The sequence below is a fragment of the Nansenia antarctica genome (genome assembly GCF_963989245.1).
Source record: "Nansenia antarctica genome assembly, chromosome: 4".
NCBI classification, from domain to species: Eukaryota; Metazoa; Chordata; class Actinopteri; order Argentiniformes; family Microstomatidae; genus Nansenia; species Nansenia antarctica.
This window is the reverse complement of record NC_137689.1, coordinates 10,854,071-10,866,349: the sequence shown is the minus strand read 5'-3', so window position 1 is coordinate 10,866,349 and position 12,279 is coordinate 10,854,071. Positions and strand designations below refer to the sequence as shown.

The 12,279-nt window shown below is 44.7% G+C and overlaps 2 protein-coding genes across 2 annotated transcripts; one reads left to right on the top strand and one right to left on the bottom strand.

Annotated features, from left to right (window-relative positions):
* Positions 1-184: 184 nt before the first annotated feature.
* Positions 185-2,997, bottom strand: LOC308155648 (uncharacterized protein F13E9.13, mitochondrial). The gene is made up of 6 exons (XM_080529021.1): positions 2,876-2,997; positions 2,707-2,789; positions 2,217-2,397; positions 1,969-2,119; positions 1,620-1,747; positions 185-376 (listed from the first exon to the last, which is right to left on the bottom strand). Exons 1-6 carry the CDS (start codon positions 2,952-2,954, stop codon positions 186-188), a joined length of 813 nt encoding a protein of 270 aa, XP_080385147.1. The 5' UTR covers positions 2,955-2,997; the 3' UTR covers position 185.
* Positions 2,998-4,984: 1,987 nt separating this feature from the next.
* On the top strand, positions 4,985-9,977 carry ccne1 (cyclin E1; the record flags this gene model as incomplete). Its single annotated transcript, XM_080528122.1, has 11 exons — positions 4,985-4,998; positions 5,199-5,280; positions 5,415-5,477; positions 5,946-6,112; positions 6,844-6,979; positions 7,739-7,885; positions 7,984-8,079; positions 8,718-8,852; positions 9,024-9,135; positions 9,445-9,602; positions 9,861-9,977. 11 exons carry the CDS (start codon positions 4,985-4,987, stop codon positions 9,975-9,977), a joined length of 1,227 nt encoding a protein of 408 aa, XP_080384248.1.
* Positions 9,978-12,279: the final 2,302 nt, after the last annotated feature.

Below are 12,279 nucleotides of genomic sequence, written 5' to 3'. Positions count from 1 at the left end.
GTCATTGATGCTTGCAAGTTGATATTGATATAATGGGAGCAGCAATTCATACAGGGTGGAACCCTAACTTGAGATCAGCACACTTGAGTTGAATCGTCACACACATTTCCAACTGACTTCAATGCAAGATTGACAGTACGCCGGGTTTACGTGCAAGGATCTCAAGTTAGGATTGCTCATTTAATTTATTTTCTAAGTTCATGCACCTTTCCCATGAACCTCTTCACTCTCTCTGGATCAACAGCATTTGCCCAGTACCCTCCCCTCTTGAAGTAAGAGCCAATAATCATTGCACTTGCATCAAGGTAGTGTTCCATGTTATCAAAGGTCACCCCCGAGCCAATCAGGACAGGAATTCTTACAGACTGCGCCACATCTGCAAATAAAAAAAAAACATATCAAGACAAGTAGAGATGTTATACTGGGTATATACTATAGATACAATGTTACTACTATAATAACAAATGTGATTACAACAGTATGACACCAACAACATAAAGTACCTAGGGTCTATTTTATCTTGCATATCAAGTGTAAGATGTGCAAAGGCACATTGAATCTGAAATACAGTACAGATGCAATAAATGGCTGGATTTACAATAGCATGATAGCAACGATCACACATCTCCTCTGGTAAGTAAAAACAAGGGATGAATATAATGGTCGTCATGGATCCAGATAGACACAAGAGGAGAGACATAAACCCAGACTCTGGCAGCTCCGTATACCCAGCTGACAACAGACCACCAGCCCAATCGGATCGTACTGGGGGAGATTGTACAGTGGGCAGACGTCCAAACTAGGCAGCAGGGTTGTGTGTATGGCAGCAGCCTGCCCCCAGCCTGTTTAGCTGCCTGTGTTTACAGCGTCCGCCATCTGGAGAGTGTGCTTTAAAAATAGCAGACAATGTTGGTGTCTTTATTAGCCAAGCAGGGCTATGGCAGGCGGGCAAGGGCAGGAGCGTCCAGGACGCATGCCACGGTCAGCACTCCCCAGGCTCCCGGGGGTGGGGTGGGGGGGGGGGGACGGACTGTGAGGCATCCATCTCCCTAGACACGGCTGCTCTTTATAAGGCTTGCAGCCAGGCTTGTGGGCTGACGCCTCGAGCATTAGGGCAGCTTAACCTTAACCAAGAAAAAGTAGCGCCAAAAACTGAACAGCTCTTGCAAAAGTATGGCAATAGAATGGTATGTGGTGGGAGTGGTAAGAGATATGAGTAAGCATACCATTGTAAGGGTGTGTACCTGTGTGTGTATGTGTACAAAAAGGGTGCACTCTTAATAACAAAGAGAGAGAGAGAGAGTGTGTGTATGTCCATACGTGTAAATGTGTGTATGTGAGGGGGTGTATGCTAATCATTCCTAAAATGAGACACAGAGCTTTACACTTATTTTCAAGTGTTACATCTCTGCTGACCTCCAGACAGTGTTCCAAATAAGCAAACCAATGGTTTGTTCCTGTCAGTAACAATGCAACATTAACCAAACAATTTTGCTTGAATAACAAAGCGCCAAAGAGTGCGCTGGAGGAGCCATCGAACGGACAGTGTCTGGGTGTGCATACATGCATGCATGTGTTTTCAGGGACATAGACTTGAGCCGCCAGAGTCAGGATCCCACCTTTCAGTTCTGCTGGATCTGCCTGGACTCCTGTGGCGGTCCCAGTGACAATGAGCCCATCAGAGAGGAAGAACTCAGATGCTCTGGCTGTCTCTGCTATGCTCACGTCTGATGTCAGGGCATGGGAGCTGGGAAGACATATAATAAGATATAACCAAACAGAACATGAAAGTGAGAGTAGTCACACTGTAACTCTCATTACCATATCACCTGTTGCTAGCCTTTATGAATAAGATTAGCCCTCAGTTCTAGCATGTTCAGTGAATAGGCTGATTTTGATAAGGACACTGAGACACAGTAGGGCTGTAATGGTTGAATTTCTGTACATTTTAATTGAACGGAGGCACACCTATGCTTCTTTTTGATGTCAGTGAAGATCTGCACATGTTCAGCTCCGATCTGCTTGCGGTATCGCAAGAGGTCACCGGCGCATGCATTCAAGAGGCCTTCATCAGCGATGTGTGAAAAGACATACCCCTCAGCTCTGATGAAGTCCAGACCTTCAACAAAAAGGGATAGGTTAATGTCCTCTTCCCGAATCATGCATTAAACATTGAATCTAAAATGGGATAGTAGGCAAATGCAGGCTGTATCAACCTGAAGCCAGTGCAACAGCCATAGCGGGGTGATTTGCTGCAGACAAGATCTGAACACCAAGGGGCAGAGACGGATAGAGCCCCTTCACCGCTGCACACACTGCTGTCATAGAGGCACACACCTCTGGCCCAACAGAGAAGGTGTAGGGGATGTCATGCATGTTCTCAATGATCAACCCATCCTGGGAGAAAGATGAGGACATGCAGTACAATGATCATTACATTTTCCAGCATATACAGTAGCTGTTCATTGAGAGCGCATTGTTGAGAGGGATGCTTGGATGTCTAATCGAATCATGAGAGAATCATGAACCTATTCTTACATTCTCAACTCTCATACAGTCAATGATGGCAATTCAGCTGGTAGCATAGTTTACACAGCATCAGAATCACAATCCGAAACAACACAAATATATTTGACATAACAGCTCTTAGTTCTTTTATTTGACAAACTGTATAAGTGTTGTATTATGTCTTTGGTTTATACTTACAATCCCTGCATTGTGATAGATGTCTGCTTCCCGGCATGCCTCTTCAATAATCTGGGGCATGGTCATACTACCTAAAGGTGTACCTATGGAGATCATTTAATCAATGTTAAACACCTAAAAGCTGCAAGTAAAAACCTTGTGTTCCTCAAAAACAATTGCATCGGCCTACCTGGCAAGGCTTGGACATGAATCATTCCAATGACTACAGATTTGAGACGTCCAAAGAGATTTAAAAACTTCATGTTCATGTTGTTTAAAAACAGTTGCAGTTCCTCAGCAATCCAGTTGATGGATCACGTGTCTGGTCAAAGGTTAAAGTTTACACTTCGCTTGAAAATATATTATCTACCGTCCGATCGTTGTTGGCCCCTTTCCAGAAACAACCCCATGGCATTCACCTTAGGCCTAGACACTTGTTTAGAAGAACTAGGTAGATAGGTAGGTAGGCCTATGATGTCTTTTGTAGCATTCTGTAGTATCCCAACAGGAGATTGTTCACAATGTTGCTACTGCATGCTACCTATCCAGTTCCTTCTGATCGTTATTATGCCCCAATGTTTTTCATTTCACTGTAAATCCCTGGCTGCAGTGTAATCGCGCACTCTGTCAATGACATTCGACCCAGCTACCAAGAAGACATCCTTATTGTTCATGGGAAACATCAGTTTACAAGTCTCACACTAGCGCTTCTCCTTTAGCTACACACGATTCGCAGCAACTACTTTTTTTATTTCACTACTTTTTTTCATTCAAGGGGTATTATAGGGCCAGATCAGATGCTTCCTCCATGCCTCGTTACCTTCTTCTGCACTGATCAAATGTAGATAGGTCAAAGTCATGGTTGTTTATCCGGCAAGACCGATTTTGACGGTACGATTGGCTTTCACCCTCTTCTAATTTCACATTAGAGTAGCAGATCAAGGGAAAGAAGACAGTGAAAGCCGAGAGGGATATGGGAAGCATCAATCAACGGTCTTTGGTGAAAGCCACTTTAGGCAAATGGGATGCACCCTTAAAATACAGTAGTAGTAGTAGGGCAAGGGCGTCAGCTTTCTGTCAGAAAATAATAATAGGTCTCGGGAGTATGGACACAATAATGACAATCCACTCTGTCGGTTCAATACAAACCCAAAACTTTAATTTCCTTAAAGCCCTGATAGCAAGATTATCCCTTTTTTTTTTTTTTTTTTGGAGTGCTACTGCTTTTGTTTACATCTGTCGTCCCTAGCCACGTGGGTATCTTCAGTTCCGTGTTTCAAGCCCCGCCCCCTGGCTGTCACTGCACCGGTGGCCACGCCTCCCTTGTTTTTGCCGGCAAAATTAGAAATGTTACCGGGTATTCCAAAAATGTAGGACCCAAATCGAGCACTTTTAAAATAACCATCTGAAGATCTGAAAGTGTTTTTAAAAATGTACAAATCACGTCATTTGAATTGTGGCAGCGAAAGTGGTTGAAATTTGGTCGTTTTGCGCCAAGTTTTTAAATCACCCGCTCTGACGTCCCCATCTGTGGCGTTTATAAGGTAAAGGCGCAAACTATATCGCGCCAGCAGAGGAAGAAAGCAGCTGCTCTCAGCATCACACCAGAAACCTTTGGGTACAAACCAAGGCCACACCAATAATCATCTCTAATCCAGCAAGGATGTTCTCGTAAAAGAGCGATATAGATGATCGATCAGTACATCGCATTTATCGTGTTAAGAGTGGAACTTTTGAGAGGGTTTGAAATCTTTGGAGGTAAGCAAACAATCGAAACACCTCTTTTGCTATAGCTATCATAGCTAAGTGAGCCCAGCTTGCCTTGGATTGAACTTTGAGACGAAATTATTCAATTGGATCAGATGATATGTTGTTACAGCATTTGATATGTTAGCTTATATAGTCCAAAAACAACGCATTAGGATGCAGGATGAATGGGAAAATGTGGGGGTCTCTGTGTTTGTGGTTGAGACATTTTCGAGCGAAATTCTCCCCAGAAATAAACTAAATACTATGTTGAAATCTCGGTTCGGAGTTGAACGTAGATGTTGTAACGTTGGCGTGTGCGTGGTTTTGGTGATTTGACTTTTCTATTAAGTTTGTCGCCTTTAACATTGTGTCCCGTTTCCATTTCCCCGCGCCCAGTTTCTCTCTCTGGCTTTGTGAGACTTTGTGGGGGTTGGGGAGAGTGTTTGTTGCTTATTACATCTCAGATCAGAAAAACGATCTAAACACTTATTTCCCCCTTGATCCATAGGGCTTACTCTTCGTTTGAGGAATACACGTGGGGGATATAATAATGCCAAGAAAGGGGTGAGTTTCAAAGTCAGGAAAGAAACACATGATGTAGCCACGACTAGCCTCAGCTAGTGCTACTCGAACGAGATCACAGCTTAGCAGCAGGCTAGCCTGACAATTAGCTGGTTGCTTAGCTTAGCTGGCGAACAACTCGTATATCCTCCCTTTTCACAAGGATGCATTTGAACTCAACTATTCTCGTGTCATGTTTGCAGGCAGACATCGGAATCCCAGATCAATGAGGTGCCCAGGGAGAGTGCAGTGCGCTCCAGGAAAAGGAAGGCAGACGTCGCCGTGGTAAGTTTTTTTTTGCCCCAAGTTAGCCATCTAGCCTCTAGTCCTGAATATGTTGTGTGCATGTTTGAACCACATTATACATGAGAATGAAGACTGATTAAACGTTTCTTTCTTGTTCTCCACTGATCCTCCAGCATTTGCAAGACCCAGACGAGGAAGTGGCTGAGATGACGAAAAAGAAACAGTGTGGATCTCAGGTACTGTACTTGGCCTGGCTGCCACTCCAAGGCCTTTCCCTGGCCTCTCAGACCATGTGTTCTCATGCATGGTTAATAGGCTTGCTTGAAACCAATTTTAAGTTACTATTTGTCTGTAACCCAATGCATTATATACATTATATACAGAACTAGCCTACAGAAGACTCCTGTTATACACCATTTGCTGACACAGGTCATTCAAAAGGATGTGGTAGTTAGTATTCAACTTGTTCAGGGGCTCATTGCCCCATATCCGAATCGCATCACTGAAATCATTTAGTAGATTTACATCTGTCGTCAAATATTGCCACAGTCTCAAGTTTCTGCTGCATCTCTGGATATGGGCAGTGGCAATGCATGATGCCATTGTGTGCCTCGTGTATTGTTTTGTAAACTCAGAATCCTCTTAAGTTTTTTTTTTATCAGTTGGTGACGTTTTTCTTCTTTTTGCATCCCTCTCCTGTGCAGATGTGCTGGAATCCTGATGCTGGTTACACAAGTCCGTGCAGGCGGATCCCCACGCCAGACCATGAAGTCGATGAACCGGTTGCTTTGAGCGGCGCTGGGTTCGCTCAGTACACCTTCCCAAACATTTTTGTCACCCCCACCAGGTCTTCCCCTCTCCCTGTCCTATGGTGAGTCACTGCTGGAGTTCTGGTACACACTGTGTGGGCAAGTTACACTGATGCTGCTGATACACAATGGCATACAGTACGGGTAGTAGCCGTGGTTTTGCTGACTAGAGCTAGGTGGCCACATTTTATATATAGTGATGTGCATTCGAAACAGACCCGAACCCATAGGTCATTTAACTTACGGCGAAAACACACCACGTCAAGCGTCAGCCTCAACACCCCGTCTCCGTTTCAGTTCGGCGGCCATCTTAGAAGGTTAGAGCAGCCATACAGCGTGCGTCTCACTGCCACGGCACGCCACCTACAGATTAGGACTAGCCTATTTTTTCTGCGGGCTGCGCAGGCAAAACTCAATGTACAAAGATGTGGCTGGCAGTAGCAGCTCCGCAGTTACAGCCACAGGAGACACGCAACCAGTGTGGAAGCCGCAACAGTGAGAGCCGCAGAAGTTCCGCCACGCACACGCACGCGCTGCCGAGGTTGACGCTTGCGGTGTGTTTTCGCCGTTGGGCCTTCAACTGTAAGCACCTTTGTCTGAGGGCTGTGAACTTGCATGTCTCGTCTATTGAGAAAGTGCAGCTGTCATAGGGACCTATAGCCTACATCCCTGGTGTTAGTTCCTGAATCATCACACAATCAGTTCTGCCCTTGTATACTCTGAAACTCCAGTTGGGAGAGCATTTGTTGATCATAGAGATGAGATGCTTATCCCTCTATTTCTTTATTTCTAGTTGGGCAAGCAAAGATGACGTGTGGAGTAACCTTCTGAAGAAAGACAAGACATACTCTCGAGACAACCATGTCTTGAAGAAACACCCCCACCTCCAACCCAAAATGAGGGCCATTCTCCTGGACTGGCTTATGGAGGTTTGTCCCTCCTCCTGAGTCCCCCTCCGACAGTCTACCATTGTTTAAAGCCTTAATGACATTGCTTATTCCATACCATGTCGTCGTTTGCTTATGTGGTTACTACTTGTAATCTTATCAGTTGGCTTCATGTTGGCATGTTTGCAGCCATCAGGCCACTTGCACCCACCTCAAATTAACTTATTGGAAAAATGGCTGTAAGCTGATAGAACATCACCTAAAAGCAACCGACAGGGTTCCCACGGGTCCTTGAAATCCTTGAAAGTCTGTGAATTTGAGGGGAAAAAAATCAAGGTCTTAAAAGTTTTTGAAAATAGGCATGGGTCATTGTAAGTGCTTGAATTCCCCTCGCTCTCTGTATTGCTTAACCTCACACATATTTCACAATATATTGTTTTGCTGTGCTGTGGTAGAGAAGGCAAGAGACCATCTAGTGTTCACACATTCAAGCCTCTCTTTTTAATTGTTGTCTGTGAGTGGATAGTTCCTATTATATAAATTCTCATCTAGTTCTGTCTCAAACTATGCCGTGTTGGGTCCTTGAATTTGATGTTTCAGAAGGTGTGGGAACCCTGGATAGAATGTCAGCTGAAAAGCAACCAAACATTGATAGACTTGAAATTGTTTCATAAACTGGTCTCAGTCCCATGTTTTAGAGCACCTGCATCAATTCTGTAACGTGGGGATTGCATCCTTAATGGTATAGGTTGTGGGAAAGTTGTATTCTCAACCTCCCATTTTCATTTATTTTTTTCTCAGGTTTGTGAGGTGTACAAGCTCCACAGGGAGACCTTCTACCTTGCTCAGGATTACTTTGACCGCTTCATGGCCACACAGGCAAATGTTTTCAAGTCAACACTACAGCTCATCGGCATTGCTTCTCTGTTCATCGCCGCTAAAGTGGAGGTAGGAAGGCGTCTCCTGTGTAACGTCTGTGAGTCGGTGTGCCGCAAATATTCTTCTAGTCGGATTGACCTTTTTAACCCATCTCTGTTTCCCCCTAGGAAATCTACCCTCCAAAGGTGCACCAGTTTGCTTATGTCACTGATGGGGCGTGCACTGAGGATGAGATCCTAAGCATGGAGCTTATTATTATGAAGGTATGCCTCTCAAACAGGTCTTTCTTCCCTCTGTTCATTGAAACAGGTCTAATTGTGTTAATCTTCTGGCAGTGAAAGGTTGTTTGCGTATAAAAGGTCAATGATGAGCCATACCTCTCTAAACAAGCACCCCTCTTCTCCGCTGGTGTAACTGGCTTACTTGTAGTGAAAATAATTTCCATGCAGGGTTCGACATTAACGCTTGCCCGCTCGCCCGGAGCAAGTACAAAATTCGCCAGGTTTGTTTGAGCGAGCCCTGACGACGCTGCTGGATCCTGAATATGTTTACCGGTGTGCAGGAAGAACAACAGACGGCTAGATGATCGTGGAGTGAAGATATTATTAACTGGTCTGGCACCGGCACCGTCTGTTCTTCCTGCAACACGATAAACATATTCAGGATCCAGCAGCGTCGTCGGGCTCGCGCAAACTAACCCGGCGAACTTTTTACTTGCTACGGGCAAGCGTTAATGTCGAACCCTGCATGTGACCCTCATAGCATCTGGACAGAGGAATCCTTCTCTATGGTAGTAACGACAGCAGCCTTCTCAATGACGTGTGAGGCTTATGTTCTCTGGTTTCTTCTCTGTACTGTTATCTCTGTCTAAGTGCGACCTGTCTCTGTTCTTCCTTCCTAGGAGCTGAATTGGAGTTTGAGCCCCATGACACCTGTGTCCTGGCTGAACGTATACATGCAGGTGGCCTACCTGAAGGACTCCGCTGAGCTCCTCATCCCTCAGTACCCGCAAGCTACGTTTGTACAGATTGCAGAGGTACGGTTCAGCGGGCATTTCCCACTACCACTGGCAAATAGCATTCTTTACAATTCTTGTTTTTTTGTTGCTTACTGCATCAAGTCACAGTTTCAGAATTTTCATCTAGGTGTGGTGGTGCTTTGGTGTTGGTTCTCATAGTTCTTCTCTCTTATTTATTCCTCTCCCTAGCTGCTGGACTTGTGCATGTTGGATGTGAAGTGTCTTGAGTTCTCCTATGGAGTGCTGGCTGCCTCAGCCCTATTCCACTTCTCTTCCCTGGAGCTCGTGGAGAAAGTCTCAGGTATATTGTTTGATTCTGGACTGATGCTCCATTTCAATTTACCTCTTAAGTCTGTTGTGTAGAGAGACACTTGTGTAGATGTGCAAGTGTTGTATAGGGAATGACTAGCAAGATGGTGGTAGCTCCACCTTGCTTGTTTCTCATCTACACAAGTGTCTAGGGCGGAGGGAGGGGCTTTGTTTGTTGTTTAAGAACAGGACTCTCAACTTGAGCCCTATAGCATTTTGGTGTATCATTTGTTCATAATGGGCCAATTTCGAGGAGATTTTGTCGGTTTTAATCCTAACCATATCCTCCTGGTCCGTACAGCGCTGAAGTGGGCTGATGTTGGGGATTGCGTGCGGTGGATGGTCCCCTTTGCCATGTCCATAAGGGAAGTGGGCAGCTCCACCCTCAAGACCTTCAAAGGAATCCTGGCAGATGACACTCACAACATCCAAACCCATGCTACCTATCTGGACTGGCAGGTGAGCGCCTCGGTTCTATCATGTCTATGGTCTTCACCAATGTCATCAAAGGGGATGCCCTTGCTCCAGACAGTGTACAAGAACAAATTTTGCTCAGTACTCGGTAGCATGTCCTGTAGCTCGAGGACATATTTGTATGGAGAAGAGAACAGCTCTTAAATATGATTTAAAAATGTACCCAACCTATAAGCATTTTGTGGCTACATTAACGTCATAACCTGTTAGTCTGACGGTGTTCCTTCTTATTTGTTTCTGTAGGAGAAGGCGTACTCCTACCAGAAAGTGGATGTGGAGCGCAGCCAGAGTTCACCTATACCCTCAGGAGTGCTCACTCCACCCCCCAGCAGCGAGAAACCAGAGGGCACGGTCTCCTGAGCTCCCCTCTGCCGGGTCAGAGAGGGCACTGGATGGGGGACGCACAGGACAGAACCAAGATATTGGAGGACTGGACGAACTCTGAGGCATACACAAACTGCCAGCATTAATTACCACAGAGTATGCACATGGGTTAATTCCATGGCTGGTTTTTATTTGCGGAGGTGAACAGACATTGGAAGTCTCTGCCTTTTTTAATTGAGTGACATTTTGTAGTTGGAATGATGATGATGCCAAGTTGGGACCACCTGCCAAAAACCCAGAGCTGCCATTGGCTCTGAGTGCTGCTAAATAAGGTGGATTTGGATCTACAGAGGAACCGTGTGTGTGTGTGTGTGTGTGTGTGTGCGTGCGTGTGTCTGTTCTGGTTGTGTATGGCGAAGTCTTGTCATTTTTAGTAAGAGAATACTGATAGGTTTTGGTTGGGACCAGTAGCTCGGCTGCCAGAATGGACCAGTGGAACAGCTAGCTTCAGAAGCTCAAATATGGATTGCATTTATGAATTATGACTCTGGATTATGTTTTTTTTTCTCCTGAGTTTTTTTTATTTTTAACTGAAATGTAAGATATCTTGTTTTTTGGTTTGTTTTGCCAATGAGATGCTGCTACTTCATATATTTTGTAATAAAGTCACTGTCTCAGAACATTTTAGTTTTTCTCAGTTGCTGGTCACTGTCTTGTAAATCATCATGATAGAGGCCTACAGTGGTAACCAGACTACTATTGGAGCTGTGTTGGATGAGGTGGCCCGTGTTAGAGGACCTCAGAGTTCTGGATGGGGTGTAGTAGGAGGGATTTGTAGGTGAGGTTTAAATGTGATGCAGTGTTTGACTGGGAGCCAGTGCAGACGGGCGAGGGTGGGGGTGATGGTAGGAAACAAAAGCTGGTCACTCATATAACATACCCAAATTCATTTGCTGTAGACTTACATGAATAATCCTGTGAACTACATTTTATTTTCAGTTATAGCGTTACATTTCTGTACCACTCTAGGATGACATGTTACTGCAATGGGAAGTGGAACTCAAGTAGCATAATAAGGGGGAAAACATGATCTACATACAATAGATTACAATTATCTCAGATTGCAACACTTTCAGTAGATTCATCCACCAACACTTTCCATTGTGGATAGAAACATAGTGATCTGACCACTGATCTAAAACAAAATGGGGCATAGGGACTCCCTCTTCTAATGGCTGTCTCTTTCATGCATACAGTGATAGACAGTGCCCTCTACTTGCACGGAGTGTGTGTTTAAAGACACAAGGCAGTGATCCACTAGATGTCAGTATGATGCTTTGACTGTCAAAGCCCGTCCCTTCTACGAAGGGGAGTAACAGATGCTACTTAGACATGAGTCATTACTGCCATCTCTGGTCCCTCACATTGTCACAGGCAGGCATTCAGTCTCTTTGCCATGTAACACCTGATTTTTATGAAGAAACATATTTGACATATTTCATTAATCAAAACTGATTCAAAACAAACCGTTAAGATCTGTGTGAAACATATTTTGGTAAACATCCTATGTTGAGGAGCCGCAGACATTTCTACAGTCATTTGATTACACGGTCAACATGGCCTCCCATTACCACCCCTGTTCTATGTGCTTTTTAACCATTTTAAAGGTGTCTTGAAAATATGACTGTTCCATGGCTTAAAAAAAAGTTGATTTTACTTCTTACTGTGGGAGGAGTCTTTGAAGAACTGTTTTGCACCAAAACGTGAACCTTTTGCACCAAAACGTGTTCACCTCGGAACAAGCCAAATAGCCCTTTTTTAGTTCCCTCACTGGCTAAGCTCTACACCTCTACCCAGTGATTGTTTTGTCTCAATGTTGGGTGATTAACAATGCATTAAAGCAACAGCCCATGCTGTCTCTTTAAAGAGCGGGGAGGGGGGGCTTCCACCATCAGACAGGCCCTTGAGGCATGGGGCCCTCAGGCAGGCAGGCAACAGCACAACAGCTGTTAGGCGTTCAATGCTCCCATTGTTCCCCCAGTACAGAAGCTTGTGGCAGCAGCAGGTGCCTATTGGCTGAGGCACCAACCACTAGCCGAGGTCACACCTACACAGGGGGTACGCTAGATATTAGACAACTTAGTACTTTAGAAATTAGACAATCGTTTTAATGATTCCACCAACATGCAGCTTCTGTGATATAAAAGCACACAGCGGGTTTGAAAGTATGCCTTCAAGTGTAGGTACAAGGAATGTGAAATCTAATAGTAATCCTATTGACTTAATTAATGACAGACGTTCAAAATATAGCCTAAAGTCAGACACAATTCTACTGAAA

Excerpts from the sequence above, each read along its gene's own strand:
- LOC308155648 (XM_080529021.1), bottom strand. The coding sequence starts at position 2,954 with ATGAACATGAAGTTTTTAAATCTCTTTGGACGTCTCAAATCTGTAGTC. Across the intron at positions 2,790-2,875 it reads TCATGTCCAAGCCTTGCCAG|GTACACCTTTAGGTAGTATG; the intron begins GTAGGCCGATGC and ends TGATCTCCATAG. Across the intron at positions 1,748-1,968 it reads GACATCAAAAAGAAGCATAG|CTCCCATGCCCTGACATCAG; the intron begins GTGTGCCTCCGT and ends ATGTCTTCCCAG.